General features: G+C 32.3%; 1 protein-coding gene across 1 annotated transcript in view; it reads left to right on the forward strand.

Moving 5' to 3' along the window:
• RGS21 (regulator of G-protein signaling 21) overlaps positions 1–15,780 on the forward strand; it is a 49,965-nt gene extending 34,185 nt beyond the window's left edge. Inside the window, exons 4-5 of the mRNA XM_011995080.1 lie at positions 852–1,018; positions 14,428–15,780. Of these exons, the coding sequence (XP_011850470.1) occupies positions 852–1,018; positions 14,428–14,631 (371 nt within the window). The 3' untranslated portion in view covers positions 14,632–15,780. The remainder of the gene's footprint in view (positions 1–851; positions 1,019–14,427) is intronic.
• Positions 15,781–19,751: the final 3,971 nt, after the last annotated feature.

The raw sequence follows: 19,751 nt of genomic DNA on the forward strand, positions 1-19,751 counted from the left end.
GAGCATATCATAATCAAGCCAAAGTAAACATGCCTGTGAATAAGTGAGTCCATTCGCAGTTCCTGATCTAAAGTTTCTGGAGAAGTACATGCTAAGGATAATACCTGGGAGGAGGAGGAATACCATAAACAGGTACCACAAGGAAGAATGGGAGGCACCAATGTTTTGCTTAAAGCAACATTGGAGAAAAACCCTATGTATTTGTATTTACCTTATGGAATTAAAGTTGCTTGTTGCCACATAAAGGGGAGAAGCATTCACATCAAATATGTTGCCAGTTACTTTCTTGGTTTTGAGACTGAGTTGGCCTATATATTTACCCAAAACTAATAAAAGCTAGCGCTTCCTCCTTTGCTTTAAGCCCAAACCAATACAATTTAACACTTTAGCATCATATTTTGTTTCTGCACCAACTCATAGCAACAAAGATATTTTTACCCTGAATTTAGTATAACATCATTAATATGACCTGAGCTTAGTGCAATAAATCTTAAAAGCAAAATCCGTGGGGCTTCCTGTGAAGTAACTACCATCAAGATCTCCTAAACATAACTTCTAGATTTCTCAAATACAGAAAGAAAAAAGTACAGGTTTTCTTTGTTAATGAAGCTAATTGTAGAAATAGATATACATATATACATATGTTTTGTGTGTATATATATGTTAACAATTACTGATCCAAAATAAAGTTTTCTAAAGTTAGCAAATAAAACATACATTACATTTAGGTGGAATGATCAATATTTGCCACTGAACACCCAGTAAATGCTCATACTATACAATGTACTCATTTTGGTCATATTACTACTCTGTATGCTATTATACAAAACTCTTTCTCATATATTTCATAGCTGGTCTAGATGCTTTTCGAACATTTCTAAAATCAGAGTTTAGTGAAGAAAATGTTGAGTTCTGGCTTGCCTGTGAAGACTTTAAGAAAACGAAAAATGCAGAAAAAATTGCTTCCAAAGCCAGGATGATTTATTCTGAATTCATTGAAGCTGATGCACCTAAAGAGGTGAGTGAACTACTTCAGAACAGTGAAGAGTCGTCCCATAACAGATCTGCTCCCAATTAGAAGACCTTAAATCCATCTAAAAGATAACCAACTTCTCGCTATGTGTTTAAATAGAAAATGTCAGTAGCTTCCAAGAGAAGTTCCTTAAGATGATTCTCTTTTTTTCGTTGATTCAGTAAGTATTTTTCAACACTTATTATGGGCTAGGTATGACTAATATTTCTGTCTCTTTGGAACAATACTCAGGCCCTTGAAAAATAATGTCTAATATCTCAAACAGCACTAAAGTCAACCCAATATAAATCCTACTTCAAAATGCTATTGAATTTCCAATGTAGTTTCTTGTTTTTCTTTTGCTAAACTAGGAATTAGACAAAGTCAATCTGGATAGCATTCTTGAATATGTAAAAACAAATTAACGTGTGTGGATTAATTGAAACAAAATGATATGTTGCTTGCCTTTATTTCTTTGATGGTAAAATTGAGCCAAAGATGTGCGGCTCTGTATCAAGTGATCAGGACTCACCTGTGCTGCTTAAAGATCAGGAAACTAGAAAGAGCCTTGGGGAGAAACCTGCAATGACTCTGATAATAGCCCCCAAAAGAGTTTTATGTGTGGAATACCTCATTTACAGTTGATTTAATTTCCAGAGCCAAAACCATAATCTTTTTCGAATCCTTTTAAAATTTTAACTGTAAAATTTAAACAATTGACATTTCTAAACTGCTTTGGATTTCTTGCTGAATATATTACATAAACAAAGAGTGTTAATGTATAAGTAACCTACAAACAGGAAGCTCCATTAAACTACTAGTACCAAACAAACTACTATTACTAGTCATCTTTCCTACAGAGGTGAAATGTCGATATCTGTATAAGTGACAGTTACTATATATTCTGATCCAAAATGAGGATTCATGGTAAGAGAGGATGGTTGTACTCACACGAAAAAAAGATAGACTCGATGAAATGCAAACATTTTCAGAAAATATGAGACAAAGTTACCATATTACTAGTAGTTCAAGTTTTAGATAGATATTAATTACTGCAGCATATATTAGTCTAGTATAACATTAATAGTCACGTGAACCATTGAAACATGGCCTGGAATTCATGGGGGTGGATAAAGAACTTTAACTCCTGTGGAGCTATTTCAACATTTATATCCAAGTCATCATCTAAGAATCAATAAATAATGCTGGAAAATTGAAAATGTTGCATGTAAGATTTTTCAGGTTGATTGATGTGTCATTTTGCTTTGAAATTAACCCTAAAGATATCCTACTTATTGTTACAATGGTCTGAAAGACATATTTTTTCCTATGTTATGAATTCATCTAATTAACAGTAGTTGCTTTAGGATAATATTTTGAAACATTGTGTGTGAAAAATCTTCTAACACAAAATGTCATCTTTTAATTATAGCTGAATTTAAGGTTATAATGTATCATAAACCATCAATTTTGATAAAATAGTTTTATTTATTTTCCTAACCTTTTCTTCCTAAATTAATTTATATTGTAATAATTTAACTAAATAGTATAGCTATTATTTTGGGATATAAAACTTCACAGCTTTTTATAGATTGTCCATCTAATTAATTTTGATAAAACGAAATATAATTAAATTGATGGCTGCTTTTCAAGTAATAAATTATAGTCTTTCCTTGAAGTATCTCTAAAAATGCTATATTACCAAACTAATTGAAAATATGCAAGTGTAAATATATATACCCTATGTTGATATATATACACATACACACACATATATATATGAAATACTTATTCTGTTTCCTATCAGTTATTATTAGTTGTTTCCTATTCAAATTACTAAAGGGAGTTTGCTTGTTATATATTATACCAATTGCAATCTTCAAGGTATTTCTCTAAAGTTCATCAGTTATGTGTTAAATATAGTGATACTATTAGTATGTTTATTCATTAAACTGATTTTTTGAGTATCTGTTCCCACAGTGAAGTTACAGAGTAAAAGAAGAGAGAGACTGACATGTAATAAAACTAGTAAAATACACAATAGGTGATATAATAATAAAACTTCATTTAAAGTTCATTATTAGCACGATAGGAAAGAGTAATTTAATCTACCTGGAGAGTTAAAGTTAGATTTGCAATGTGGTTCACACATGAAAAATGAGTCATATTTTATTAAAAGAACGAATGAAGAAATACTATTTCAGCACTGAGAGCACCAACGTATAAAGCTCCCTAGCATTTTCCAGAAATTGCAGGCATTTTGATATTGCTAATGTGAGTAGAGGAGTTGGGGATGAGGTTGGATAGGTAGGCAGCAGTAGAGATAAAGAAATGATGGGAAGTATTCTAGCTATATTGGGTAGGCAGACTTGACAAGACTCAGTGACAAATTTGCAACAGATGGAAAATATGATTTGCACAAATGGAAAATTAAATCAAGAATGAGATTTTATGTCTTCTCCTTTAAAGTGTTACCTTCTCTCCAGTTCCCAAATTAATAGGGTGTTAGTATGATGTAACAGAAAAACTAAAGTTTGGAGCTATCTAGACCTGGGTTCAAATCCTGATCCCTCACTTGCATAGTTTTGTCATAAGCTATTTATCTCTCTGCTCAGTTTCCTCATCTGAAAAAGCATAATAATACATTTACATCGAAAAATGAGAATGATACATAAGACATAAGATAGTGTATCTAGGGTTTACATCATGCAGAACAGTTTTTAAGGAATGTTAATTCCTTTCTTTCTTAAACAAGTCATGATAAGTGCTATTGAAACTAACTATTGAAACAAACCTTAGCATATTTCTAAGAACATATGTAGATAAGCAATGTCAAGACTTGAGAGAAGTGTAAATGTGAACATATATTATAAAAATGGGTTTGCAAATTGGCAGGTCCAAATAAAAAGAGTTGCTCATCGAATAAATTGTACCCAAATGGCTTCAGGAGAAAATACAGCAGAAAAACAAAATCATGACCCAAGTATTTGACTAAGTGACTTGAAAATAAGAAAATTATTAGAGAAACAATATATATTTTTAAACTATCTCTACTTTGTACATACTAATAATGTGTGAGTGGCAAAGAAAAAAATTCTTAAACTTGTACTTAGTTTTGCTACAGCTTGGATCACTAATTTCAGATTATTGAATTTTCAAGAAAATATTACTTAACTTTGAGAAAATAATCTTTAAAAATTAATATTTTCATATCCAGCTAAGAAATTAACATCTTTTAAATATATATTATATTTATGTCATCATTCTTCTATATTGTAAGGAAAGTCATACAGGATGAAAAATATGTCATTAAAGGGAAATTTTTAATGTTGATTGTCATTCTATGAAATTAGAAAATAGTATCAAATCATATCATGGTGTAATGTTTAAAAATTATATAAATTCAATTTCACACTATCAACAATCCAGAAAAAAACACATTGGTAGTTTTTTAAGTCAAAAAAACAGGACAAAATGTTTATTTCTTAAATGTATCTCCCAAATGTGAGGACACTGTATCTCATAAAACAAAGAAGAAATTATAGTCATAAAGGAGAGCACATCTTCACGGGTCTGTGCAAGACACTTCTTAATATTTGTGTTTGGCTTCTTACTTTTATTTTTGATGCAGCACAATGTTGCTTATTGAGTCACATTATCTTTCACATCAATAAATGTTTTTTATTCTGTGCCTAGTCACATCCTTACAAGATAAAATCCCTCCATGGAAGGGAAGCTCAGTTTAGGGAGGAAAACAGATAACAAACACATAAGTATGACACAATGTATTGCTGTGCTAGGCAGCTCTTGATAAGGAAATGTAAGAAACTAAAATAAGTAGAAACCTTAGCTTGATTCTAAAGAACCTTTCAATATAGTTGGGTTAAAAAATAAAAGTGTATAGAACTAGAGAAAATGGCAAAGCAACAAATGATTAACTGCAAAACAAAGATGAAATTATTTTTATGCTACCTGGAAGGATATGATGATTAAATACCAGTGAGACAGCAGCATATTGAGATAAGGCCTTCATTATAAATACGGATAGTTTTAAACTGAGTCTTAAGGGAAGAAACAGATATATGAGTTGTTGGCAGAGAAAAGCCCAGGAAAATAGGCATCTAGAAGTATTTTATCCTATTACTGTGATGCCAATTTGTATTCTGCATTTTATATTCGTATTTTTTTCTTTGTATTTTTAAATGCCACTTCCTCTATATGTTGATGTTATTTTGAGTAGCTTATTTCTGCTCTACTAGTGACTGTTAGCCAACAGTGCTCCCCCAACTACAGAATCATCTCTGTATATAATCTGCTTGCTTATTTGTTAATTTTCTAGGTTTTTGTTCATTAATCAATACTTGAATACCTAGTATCTGCTAAGCATTATGCTGGTGCCACTAAGAAAAAGACAGCCATGGTCCCTGAGTAGATCCTTCCCCATATTCTGGTAGGAAGACACTAGATAAAAAATAATAATTGCAATAAACTTCCATGAGTGTCCTAACAAGGAAATATAAGGTGAGATGGTAGTTTGCAACAGGAAAATCCAAGTCTAGAGGATCAGGGAATATATTTCGAAGAAGTAACTGGAAAGCTTTGACCAGAAATTTGACTGCACAGGGAAACAAGACAAGATGGAAAGAGAGAAGGATAGGCGAGGAAGAGGAAGAAGAGCCAAGCAAAGGAGCCAAGCAAAGGACTAGCCAGTGCCTAGAAGACTGGTTCAGCAGTGAAAGAAGCCTAGTATTGTGTGTGTTCAAGTATAAATTGAGGCAACTGCACCTTCTGGATCCCAATGATTTCCACATTTCTATTCATTCCTTCTAGTAGAGATCTCCTTCAAAAGAAGAAAGAGAGACACAGAAAGAGGGAGGGAGAGAGAAAGAGAAAAGGAGATCTAAAGAAACCATAATATCTGTATAGAGATTTTACATAGATTATCTCATTTGTTCATCATGTTCACTTTCTTAGGGGAGTATTACACTCATTCACATTTTAAGGTGAAAAACTGAGGCTTAGAGATAAAATGATGAGCCCTGCAGTCATTAAGATCCATGGAGAGGGTGGTCTTCAGCCCACACTTTTAAGTTTCAAATTTCTTCCCCTAGATCTACCACTCATTTTAAGTGTTTATGGCATAGCCTGGGATACTTGAAGGTTTATGCCAAAGGCAGAAGCATAAAATTATCTAGTCACATACAATATATCTTCCTATCAAAAGTTTTGTTTCTCTTCTCGTATTCTAATTTGTGTAACTTCTTAGATTATGAAGCCTAGATTCAAATATGACATTAGAAGGAAAAAAGTGTCCGAAGTATTTCTTCTAATAATCTGCAGAATCATTCTGTGCTTCAAAAAATAATTTCTGCATTTCAACTCAAAAACAAAAGGCTCAGGTGTTCTTTAAACGTTTATGTCTCTGTGCCACTTAAATTGACCTTAGTTTAGCATGTTGGAATTGGTGAAGGGAACAGGTCAATCTGATTCCCTTTCAGCTGCTCCAGCATAGCTGTGGCTTTTGTATATCTATTTTTAGCCATCTGTACACGTTATGATTTCATATGTGTCATCTCCTTTATCACCACAGAAATCAGAGAAGCATCTGGTTTCTATTCAGTTCTATCTTTGTTTCGACTACTTGTCTAATTAATCAAGATGGTTTTGAATTATATTTCTCTCATTTCTCTTTCCCAATTTAAGGTGTTAATCTTACCTCCCACCTTGTATCATCTATTTCTGCCTCCAAAGCCAATGACAACAAAAGGATACAGTCTTGTGCAGGGATGAATTCCTTCTAGATGTTACAAACTTTGTTATATTCAACTTTAATAGCCACCTTTGAGAATACATTTTAGGATATTCATTTGCTTTTAATGATGCCAAAATGAAGTAATACTTGAGGTGTTAGTGGTGATTAAAGGAATTATGTAACCAAAAACATGATTATAGATGGCCTTAATTTGAATAGTAATTTTTAAGCTCTGTTGTGAATGAGGTCTAAGATGCTGTCGGCTCCATTTTTGTCAGGCGTTTTACTTATGCATGCACACACCCTTTGCATAATGACAGTCTCCTGCTACACTATACATTCTAAATGAGGAAAGGCTATCTAATTTGAATGTGAGAGCACAGTTGAAAACTTTTCATTCAAATTATGTAAAAATACATAAAGCACAGATTAGGGTCACAAGAGAGCCAACAGGTACAATTTAAAATGTATTCTTTCCACTAAAGTCATTTGTTGAAAGCCAAAAGAATTTAAGTCTGCTGGTATAGAGAAAATAAATTTGGTTTGCATCACTTTCAGTTAACAAAAATCACATGCGTATTAAAACATCCTGGGTCTTCATAATAAAATTGTTTTTACACAACTACCTGAAACATCATTCATAAAGCAGTCATTCATTTTAATGCAGTGGATTGTTGTCAATGTCAGCTGTGTCAAGACCTTTTCAAAACTGACAGGATTTAAAAGCCTCTAAATGGTTGTGATGACATCTCAGCTGTCATTTTCTAAGAACCACAATCTTGTGTCTTGTTTTCTAAGATTGGCAGTGTAGTGGTTTCAGAAATCTAAGATGATTTATGACCTTTTGAAAAATAAGCAAATAAAATATTATGTTTCACAGACATAATATTGAAAGTCATTGAAACCAAAGGGTATCCATACAAAAAAAAATAAAATTAGCTATTTGTAGCAGTAAATAAAATACACAAGGCACTGTTTATTTCATTAATTGATATAATGTTCAGCCCATGCTCTGTAGTTCCTAGTTTGACATGCTCACCAAAGTCTAAGCTTCTCTGGAGCTTCCAAGCGGCTCAGGAGTACCTTCAACATGCAACTGCCAAGTATGAGTTTCTAGGGGGTCACCTCCTGATGGAGTCCCACCTTTAGTACGCTTCAAACTCAGTATTTCCTCTATCTTACTTTTAGAGATAGAAATGCATCCAAGTATCTTCTGGTAGAATACAACCAAAAATCACATTTGAGAGGAGTGCCGAGTTGGGTTGGGAGTGCAATTCACGGACATGTCCCAAGGAGTGACTCTATTAAAGGAAGAAGGAAGAAATACGTGTGTGTGTGTGTGTATGTGTGTGTATTTTTATATATGTGTGTGTGTGTGTGTGTGTGTATATATATATTTATTCCAGTTTACCATTCCATGTGCAAGTCTCCTCTTTAATATTTCAGAGTTACATATAGAAACACAGTTATATATAACTCTCTCTATATATATAACTCTCTCTCTATATATATATAAAAAATATACACACATAGTAAGTTACATATATTATTTAGTAAGATATGTATATCTATCTTACTAAAATGTCAAGGGAGTTGAAAAGAAAAGATAAGGCACTCTTGATAGCATAGTTCCATACATCACCAGAATTGACTTCTAGGGGCATTTAACAAAATATAGGATTCCCTCTTAAAGGAAATATCTTAAATTGGCTTCTAGGACTGAATTTCTTTCTCCCCTACTGACTACTCTTTCACCATTTCTTTTCCTGTTTCTACTCATAATCCAACATGTATTATAAATAAGAGACACTCCTCATCTATTTTCTGCTTATACTCACTCTCCTGATGATCTCTTCCAGTTCTATGGCTTTAAAAGGGAACCTCAAACTTAACAAATTTAAATATGAGTCCTGATTTCATGCTCGAAGCTTTCTCCAACCCAAGTTCTCTCTATCTCTGTTAATAACAACTCTGTTCTTCCACTGTTCTGGCTAAATAATTTGTAGTCGTCCCTCGGTTCTTCTCTTTCTCATATACCCTATATTCAATCCATCAGCATTTTCTATCATCTCTTTCTTTAGATTATTTCTAATATCCAGTTATTCTTAAAAAGATGTTCTGCCTTGCGCTAGCTCATAACTATTCAATCACAAGTCCCATTCATTCTACTTTCTGAATAGCTTTGAAATCTATGCACTTCCCTTTATTCTCTGTGACATTACCAATCCTAATTCACTATCAATTGTCCGCCTGATCTTCTGGCGTGGTATCCTAATTTTTCTTTCCTTCACCCACAGCCAGCTATTACACCATATGGGAGCCAGCGGTGCTTTTTCAAAAATGTGGTTACATTAGTCCCTTACATAAAATTTTCCTCATTGGCCTCAGAATAAGTAAAGAAGTCCTTACAAGACCTACAATGTCCTACATGATTTGGCACCTTTATGCCTTTTGTGATTTACCTTTCTTCTCAAAACCCACAGGGCTTCTTCCAGTTTACCATTCCATGTGCAAGTTTCCTCTTTAATATTTCACAGTCATAGTACTACTTGAAAAATCAGCTTAAAATTTCATTTCCTTCAGAAAGCTTTTCCTTAGGGAAGCAATTTTTTCTTTTGGGTTACTGTTTCAAAATCTGTCTTCTTGATTGACTTTTTACTTTAATCATCTTTTATCTTCAAATCCTAGCACAGTTTCTAAGCACCTACTCCATAAATGCTCCAAGTAAATAAATTGAAAAAATTACTAAAAATAAAATAGATAGCTTTCCAAAATATGTTACGACTTTCCCCCCAACACCACCAAAAAAGGATAATATTATCCATCTTATATGGGTGTGTGATATTTAGCATAAAGTGGCCATATGAAAACTTAGCACATCAGTACTAATGTTTAATTAAAACAACATTATTTACAGTTAAAATAATCATCTTGAAGTACTCTTATTATTATTTTAGAGCTGATGGTATTGTTCAAAATACTTTGCCATAGGAGAAGACAGAGTCACTAAGGAAAAAGTCTAGAAAGAAAAGACTTGAGGCAGAACTTGGGGAATATATATATGATCTGCTTATATTTTTAAAAGACCTGTGGAGAAAAAAAAATTAGTAAAAGAATAGAGAAAAGATAGAAAATAGAAGACATCTTAATTCCACATCATGAACTATTGAATTCATCTGTAGTAACAAATCTTTCTCTGATAATCACATTGAATACTTAACATTATCAGAAGCTTTTGTATTCAAATCTGTTTAAAAAATCAATTCTGGAATTTTTTTTCTTTTTTTTTGACAGAGTCTCGCTCTGTCACCTAGGCTGGAGTGCAGTGGCACGATCTCGGCTGACTGCAACCTCCAATTCCTGGGTTCAAGTGATTCTCCTGCCTCAGTCTCCCAAGTAACTGAGATTACAGACACCCGCTACCACGCCTGGCTAATTTTTGTATTTTTAGTATAGATGGGGTTCTACAATGTCAGACCTGGTTGGTCTTTAACTCCTGGCCTCAGGTAATCCGCCTGCCTCAGCCTCCCAAAGTGCCGGGATTACAGGTGTAAACCACCATGCCTGGCCAATTTTCTGGAGATTTTAAAACCAACACTGAATATAATAAAAAAGAAATTATAGTGACTTTCTGTGAACAAGGAAGGCTTCTCAGAGGATATTCAACTTAAGGTAAATGATAAAAGTAGAAGACAATCTGTACAGGATATAATTATGGGGGCAAAAGCAATTTTAGATGGTGAAACAGTGTAAACAAAAGTTTTAGGTAAAATATTCACTTTGGGAACAGAAAGTAGTCCAATTTATGTATATCAATAGGAAAAAGTAGAAGTTGATTTCAGAACAACATATTCAAGTCAGGGTGTGAAGAATCTCAAATGCCACAGTGAGATGTTTAAGTTTTCTGTTATAGAAAATAATGGATTTTCAACTGAACTTTTATATGATGAAAGTTATATTCTGTTAAAACCGATTTAGTAATATTATCTATTGTGTTCAGAAGGGAAAGATACTGTAAAAAGAGGTATCAGATAAATTATAAATTCCGTAACTTAGGGAAAATGTTGGTTATAAAGCCCTAAGCTGGAGGAATAAGAGTGAGAATTAAAAAGACCATTGCGAAATTAGAAAATAAAAGAAAGAATTTATATGCATATGTGCATGTACACACACACAAACACACAAGATAAGTGATCATAGAAAAGAGAGGTGTCAGAGACAATTTCTACGTTAGCTTGAACGACTTTAAGAAATATAATTACATTTACACAAATGTGGGTGTGATGTTTTGTCACTGACATTAAGCTGAACTGCCAAGACACAGCTTCATAAGACTACTGATTATCTCCTGAGAACAGCACACCTTCTCATTACTTAGCTACCAATTGCTGATGCTGGCAGTTCCTTGGTAGGAAAATAGGCAAATCAGAAAAATGGCAAGGATAGGTCAGAAGTACAAGGTTAATATATTTCAAAAACAATATTAATTGGCATTATTATGTTGAAATTGAAGAGTTCTCTCTAAAATTTAAACATGATTTTGAACAAATATGGAACCATTTTTTCACTTGCTTATACATGTATTTATTGAGTCCTTATAGTGTGCGAGGCATAAGAAAGGATGTTCAAAATGTAAATATCATCTAAGCAATGCAAAATCCCTTGACAGATCAGAAAGAAAAAAAAATCCACACGTAAACTTCAATGTTAGGTGTTAAATTTAGCCTTAAAGACAAAAAGACTTGTGAAAGACTTAGGATAAAAGGCATGACTTTCAGTTAGATTGAGATATTATGAGAAAAGTTTAAAAGTAAGAATATACAAGAAATGTAAGTGGAATTGTCTAGCTTGATGGGAATACAGGGTACACATAGAAGAGAAGAAATATGTAAGTAGGTATCACATTGTAAAGGCCATGAATGCCAAAATCATGGCTTTGGACTTTTTAAATAGGGAATGAGGAATTATTATAGGTGTTCAGTTACAACAACAACAACAGTAATAATAATAAGTTAGCACTGTTTGGCAGGCACACCTTGGCCATGCTGTCAGTAAAAAAACTCCCTTGATGAGTGTCTAAACAGGTTAGGTTCCTCTACTTAACCACTAGGGGAGATACAAAGTTAAATAAATCACAGATGATGCTGTTAAAGACTTAACAATATAGTTAATTGAGGAAACAGGCTACATATATTCTCATATTCCCACACCAGGTAAGTTTATGAAACAGACTATAGTAGATGTTTAAAAACTGCTAAAGATCTTGATAATAGCCACTATTGATTCCCACTATGGGACACTATATATGTTCATTATATAAGTTATCATTCCACTTCCTGGCACAAAACCTTTCAGTATCTTTCTATTGCTTCTAGTAGGAAAATAAGAAGTCCTGAACATAGCACGCAAGCTCTACAAGACCTGGCCTGGATCTCCTCTTACAACTTTATAACAAAAATTCCTTGCTTACACCCTGCACTCCAGCTATTCAGGTGTAGTGGCTCATTAGAACCTAACAATTTTTTTCTTGCATTAGGGACTCTGTGTTTGTTTGTTTATTTTTTCTACCCTAAGTGTTTTTCCCCAGATTCCTAGAGCACCATCTTCTTCTTATCTTTCAACTTTAAATCTAAAACAACACCATTTATTTAGTTGTTGGTTTTGTTTCCCCAAATACAGCAGCATCTTGTACATAGCAGACACTCATAATTTTTGTGAAATAATAAATATATGGATCATCCTGCTTTAATTCTTATATCACTGGGTCAAAAACTATCAATAGCTTAAAACTGAAGAAGCAGAAACTTGGAAATATTAAAGTAACTCACCCAAGGTCACCAAAGCCGTAAGTGTTAGAGGACAGACTTGAAAAGGATCCCCAAGTGTTTCCACTGCCCTGCAGCATCTTCCTGTATGATAAACGGGCAACTGATTCCAGGTTTTCAGGCCTTTAAGATTATTTTGGTACTTCTTCTGGAACTTTGATGAGGGACTCAAGAAGGTAATCAAAGGAAGAAAAGTGGAGGTATATTCTGGGATCACTGAGTAGCTGAAGTCCCAAAGGAAAGGAAAGATCTATGAGCAAATAGTGGCCTTTTGATGATTCTTTTCAAATTACTTATTTTCTTTATTATTTTCTTCCTAGAATAATAATATTAAAATAGTTTGATATTCCTATGTCATTTAACCCTTAAAACATTTTAAGATAGGTGCTATTACTATTCTCTTTTACACTATGGAAATTGAAGATGTAAGAAAATTATAGAAACTACTTCACTCATACAAACAGCAAGTAAGTAGCTGAGGAGTAATTTGATTGCAGGTGTCTATGCCTATTGTTTAACCTCAATTAAATGCACCATAAATTGTCATTTATAGTTCCAGAATCCAAAATTCTAACATTTTTACCATCTCCTGCATTTTGCCAAGGGACATTTAAATTCCATTTAACAAATATTTATTGATTGACTATTATGTGGTAGGTATTCTGCTAAGTGCTAGAAAACAGAATGATGAATAAGACAGATACAGAATCCGCCTATGGTGAGCTTTTAATTTTAAGATTAAAATCTCTTCTGAGGCTGGCTACGGTGGCTCATCCCTATAGTCCCAGCACTTTGGGAGGCCGAGGCAGGCAGGTCATCTGAGGTCAGGAGTTCAAGACCAGCCTGGCCAACATGATGAAACCCCAACTCTACTAATAATACAAAAATTAGCCAGGGGTGGTGGAGCACACCCGTAATCTCAGCTACTAGGGAGGCTGAGGCAGAAGAATCACATGAATTCAGAAGGTAAAGGTTGCAGTGAGCCAAGATTGTGCCATCGTACTCCAGCTCGGGTGATAAGAGCAAAAGAAAAAAAAGAAAAAAAAGAAAAAAAAAAAAAAAAAAACTTTTTGAACTTCATGACTATCTTCAGTTTAAGTTAGATAAGTTGGATATAAACTTTTCTGCTTCTCAGAATATATCCTGGAATATGTGGGGATCTTAGTATCTCCACAAAAAGATTTGGAGAATATATAGAATATAGAATAGAATAGAATAGAATAGAATAGAATAGAATAGATCTCCATTAGACCTCACTGGAAATGCCTATGTGTGGTAATGGTAAAGAAACAGGTAGATTATATGTAGATATATGTTCCTTGGGAGAGATGGGAATCAGTGAAGAGGGGATGTTATTTGATCCATTTATCAAACAAAAAGAAACACAAATTAGAAAGAAAAGCAGTGTTGTAAGGAACAAAGGAAAATATGGAGATTGGGAATGAGTTGGTATAATCAAACCTAATAAATTCTAGTAATAGTTCTGCCTATGAAAATGACATTTTATGTACTCAGGTCAAAGTATTAGAAAACAAAAGGTAGGTGAAAAAATGTAAAGTCGCAAAATGTCTTACTTGCTTTTTCACTTTGTCTTTTTAAAAAATAAATCTCAAAATAAAGTTTTACCACTGTTTCCTGTCAATGCTACCCTTCTCAAGCAAGGAAAAATAATTAAACTAAGCATGTATTCTGCATTCTAGAAAATGAATACATGACCTTTCTGCTGTTTTGCATCCGATTAGCTTTGTGTTTAGAAAGAATTTCAAATAATATGTATGTATATACTATACATTCTTTGATTAAACTAATCCAATGATATGCAACCTTATTTTCCACAGATTAACATTGACTTCAGCACCAGAGACCTCATCTCAAAGAATATTGCTGAACCAACACTCAAATGCTTTGATGAGGCTCAGAAATTAATCTATTGCCTCATGGCCAAAGATTCTTTCCCTCGATTTCTAAAGTCAGAGATTTATAAAAAACTGGTAAATAGCCAACAGGTTCCAAATCATAAAAAATGGCTCCCTTTTTTGTGAGGAAGGTAAAAGTTAACTAATTAGTCACTGTACTTCAGGGCTACAATATTTTAAATACACAAGCACAATGCATTGTCTTCTGTTTTGTTTAGGATTTAGAAAACATTTTTTACCCATGTTTTATACATCAAGCCTGAATTTCTAACTCATTTGTTTAGAACGTATTTGCTTTACCAGCTACTTAATCTCCTACAGGGGGAGTACAAAGAAAGTTTATGGAGATACAATATAGTCTTAAACCAAAACTGAACACTCTTACTACATTATAATGTAAGAAATTGTACATATCTTCACGTGGCAGGAAAGACTTTTGAGCATCATATGCACAATTTTAAATACCATTGCTTTATTCAAAAAAACTCACTTTTGTAAAAAGAATTTCTGAAACAAAATACAAGCCTTCATTTAACATATTTAACTGGTTTTTTCCTACAATTTCTTTCCAACTATTTCTAATAATTTGGTGGTTATGGAAACTGCTATGCCTCTCAATTTTTTTTTTTAAATCACAGAAATGTATACACATTTATATGTATGTCTTGAATGCACCATAGACTAAAGTTTTTTAAAATATATCACTTGGCTCAATTCAATGGCATCACATATGAAATGTGATGAGTTATGTATGAAAAAGGCCTCAAGGGTGGGGAATACTGATTTTCTTATATTAACAGAAATGTAAAAGAAAGTGGAAGACTAAGGAGCATGGATAAATCCTTATAAGATGAAATACATAGCAAGTCATAAAATTTAAAAATTTGCAACATTATCTACTCAATTGTGGGGAAGTATCTATTCACTCCTTCAGCACTGATACTTGTTTATAAAACCCAAACAATTTTTTAAATGTGTTTATTTTGAGATGTTCCTAAAAATTGTTTAATTCTATATGTAAATATCCTGTGATAAATATGAATAATTTCATTTCAATATGAGAAGCTGTAAGGATTCAACAGATCTCCCATGTTTCCATTTTCTTTGCACAGATTTATTTATCTGTATTGGTATTTCTACTTTTAGATTGTTTGAACATTAAAAAATGGGGGAAAAATAGCATGGCTTATTTTATGTTTTCACAAACTATTCATTTGATACACAAAATTTTGTCTCTCCTTCGTCATGAAAAATAAACATTTAAACATATGCAAATGGAATATTCCCTGTACATTTGCAAATTCTTTAAAAGAAGACATAAATAGAAATTGGTTGTGAAGCATTCAATGTGCCTTAAGGTGCACTTAGTGGAAAATAGCTACACTTTTTAACATTTATTCTAGAGATTCCAACCTTAATTTACTCTCTATTTAAATGGGAAACTTTAAAATTATTCTCAGAGAAGAAATAGACTTTTGAGGATAAAAGGAATCTTAGAAATTAAAAGCACATTCCCACTTTTAGATGTGAAAAGAAAAAAATCTCAGTTATTTCCTCGGATCGTAAGGCTGGTAAGTGACCAAGCTGGTCAGAGCAGTGGTTTTCCCACGTGGGCTCCCTGCTCTGACAGAAGAGTGTAGTCCTCTCTACAATTTAGAACTGTTCTGAGGTCTGGAATCTAAATTCCAACTAATCCTCAAATACCCAGACATGATCTCTTTCATCAGGTATTTCAATTTTCTCTTTACAGTCAGTTTGCAACTTCTTTCTCATTACCATACAGCAAGACTTTATGTTTAATGATTGCCTCTCAAGTTTTCTCTAATGATGTGAAAGAAGACACAAATCAAACTTTCACTACCTAGAAACCATGGTGCTTGATAGTACCTAAAAAAATACGGCTGGTGTCAAAATGGTTTGTTGAAAATTGGATGTTAAATGACCTCTAATAGAATCCCAGCCAAAGACCCACAATAACAACACCTACCTGCTCAACTCACTCCCACCCTAAGTGACAATTCTAGGTATTCTGATTAAATAAAAGAAAACAACTACAGGTTTTTGAATACTTATCAGTGAGGATTTTTAATAAAATATCAGATGTACATCTTAAACAGGTGGTCGCTTTCACGCCATGTTATTTTATTTCATCAGTTACCATTGATGAGTAATTTTATGGATGAAATTTTAAGTAAAAAGGATTAATTTGCAAGAAATGAATAACAACATTAACATTCCTTAAACATGTATTTAAATATTCAATGATTGTTTAATGTCATTTCCTAAAAATGTTTCCATCAACTTTAAGAAATGAGGTGCTAATATTAAAAACTAAGGTAAGCAGTAAAACATTAATATGATTACAAGATATTTAAATTGAAATGACCCTCTAAGATTTTTCCAAGCACAGTGCTTTCCACCTCCTGAAAGTTTCCACAGAATGTGTTTTAATGAAATTTCTGCTCGCCCTCCACTAGTCAGACCTAAAGAAGTAAAATGGTATATTTCTAAGATGATCTTACCTTTTTAACAATGAATTATGGAACTACAATCCATGAATTTATCTAAAATCCTTTTGAATTTATTTATATTTCAAGTATTAATAATTCCATCAATAGTGATTCTTTTAAATATAGTTTCTTACATTTGCCTAGAAAGGATCTATTTCTGCCTCAAGATATAATCAACAAATTTTTTTCTAATGCTATATTGTAAAAATCTAAAATCTTGAGGGCATTACAAACATAATCTAGTCTCCAACTTTCCCTTCCTAAATTTGCTTTTATTTTGGGGAGTTTTCTTCGGTCTGTCTATATGTGGAATTCATTCTAACCACTTTCATTGTTTTAGTTACTTTGCTCTACAGTTTTTAAAATTCTGTGTGGTATAGCAACTATGTGTACTCACGATATTGTTGATGAAAACACATATTGATATAATAAAAGAAGAGAAAAAAGTGTTTTCAGTTTCTTTTGCAATATCTTTTCTAATGAAGCTTAGTATCAACCTGGCCTTTTATACCATAGTAGCATTCTGGGCCATAATTTTGGAAAATGGTCTAAATTTCTTTCCTGAAATTTCAAGGAAAGTTTACGTTCATTATCCTGTACTTGAAATTTAGATTAAACTTTTTCTTTGTCTATATGGAAGATAATTAGCCAATATTCCCAATCATGTAGGCTATGCCTAACATAAATAAATAATTGTGGGAAAACTTAAGAAATGTATTCTAAACACAGAACATTCTCCTTAAAAACAAAACCAGACAATTTGGTCTCAGTATTGCTACTCTCTACATTTATTTCCTATGTAAAAATTATATCTTAGTTTTCACTCACAAAATCCCTATATAACAGTTTCACCCCAATTATATCAAATGTGGGCCTGATTTGCTTCCCAACCACATGGCCAGGTAATTTATTTCATGGTGATGCCAACTAATTTAAAGTGAACTCATTTCATAACTGTGAAAAAGGTGGGATGTTGTCACAGCAGTAATCAATTATTATATGAAGAGTCACACAGTGTAGTTTCCTCTTATTGTTTTGTCAGATTTGCCACTGCATTTTAATGGGCAATGATTAGGAATGAATATTAAGTGATAACTTATTTACCTCGGCTATGCCATTTTGGAGAATTTTTTGTATGTTCCGTATAAATACTACTTATAGAGTGTGTTGAAATATATAATGTCTGTGTATAATTAATACTAATAAAGGAACATAGTATGCTTCCAAACATAACAGAAAGTGGGAAAATAACATTTACTTTAAAATGCATTTTTTTTAAAGAAATCACATTAGCCTTTCTTTTTCTTTTAAGAAGCAAAAACAGGGCTAGATATCTGGAAAAGAAAAGAAAAAAAAATGTGTATATATATATATGTCCAATGAAGTTTAATCAGCTTATTGGGTAGTCATTGAGTATTTATGATTTGTGTTATATCTAGAATAAATTCAGCTATGAATATTTCTAAGAAACAAAAATTGCTTTATTCAATGTACATGGTTTTCTTGGGCGATGATTGTTTAATTATTCCTGAAAGTTTCACATAAAACATAATTTCATTTATTTCTGTTTTCACAAATAAGGATTTTAAAGCAATTAATTCCTTATGAATATGATTTGAGTTCTTTGTTCTAATACGTTTATTTCTTTTGTGCATTTAGGAAAATAAGCTGTAATATTTAGATCATTAATTTTGTAAACAATGATGGCTTAGAGATAAAATATAATAAATAGCTGGCTCTTTTTAAAAACTAATAAGAAAAAAGTTAAATTTTTTTTAACATGGATATATTAAATATTCTTGCATTTACTTCTTACAGATTTTAATTAAAATATCTTATTTTTATAGTGTCAGTTTTAGGTTTAAAGAAGTAAATATTTTGATCATGATACCTTTTAATTGTTGTTTGTATTGTGCATTTCAAATATATCACGTTTTCCCCAAAGATATAATCATGAATTCAAAATTATAAGTTTTTTCTTACATATTATGAGGAAAAGACAAAGAAAATACCTATTATTTAGCAGAAAAAAATAAATTTATTAATCACTCAAAGTAATGTTTAATATCTGAATATGAATCTTTTATGACAACATAACATAATCCTTGTAAAAGACCAAGAACACTGTAAGAGAGATTTAAACTGTTGGAGTTATGATTGACCTGCTAAAAATTTTCTTTTAAATTATTGTTTGCTGGCCAGTGATTCTCTAGATTCCTTCACAGGTTTGTTTGTTTGTTTTTAACCTAGAAGCAGTCTTTTAAAAGAGTAAATAAACCCTAACACTAGAATGTTAAAGATTGATTGAAATTTCAATCCATGAGCCTTAACTGTGTTTTAAACTAAATAATACAGAAACTACATCTGGGAAAATGGCTTTTAAGTGGTAGAAGCCAGTGGAAATTAAATAGTATTATAGTACCTTAAAGTAAATGTAGAACTTTGTTGAAAAATCTAAGGTTACATGTATATATGAATATACACATATATTTACTTAATGAACTCTGTTTCTGTTTAAATTTTTGGTTTTTGAAAGTGTTAATGGCATATATCACCTGGCTATTTTTAAGTCTATACAAGTTGTGTTTCATAATATCTCCATTTCAAAAAGGAAATGAAAACAGCATTAATCAAATCAGAAGATCTATTTTCTAAATCAATAACTTTGAAAAAAGAGACTAAATATAAGTAAAACATACTTCTTTTCCACAATTAAAATGCAGTCATTAGCCCTGA

Source organism: Mandrillus leucophaeus, unplaced genomic scaffold, assembly GCF_000951045.1.
Source record: "Mandrillus leucophaeus isolate KB7577 unplaced genomic scaffold, Mleu.le_1.0 Scaffold47, whole genome shotgun sequence".
In the NCBI taxonomy this organism is placed as follows: domain Eukaryota; kingdom Metazoa; phylum Chordata; class Mammalia; order Primates; family Cercopithecidae; genus Mandrillus; species Mandrillus leucophaeus.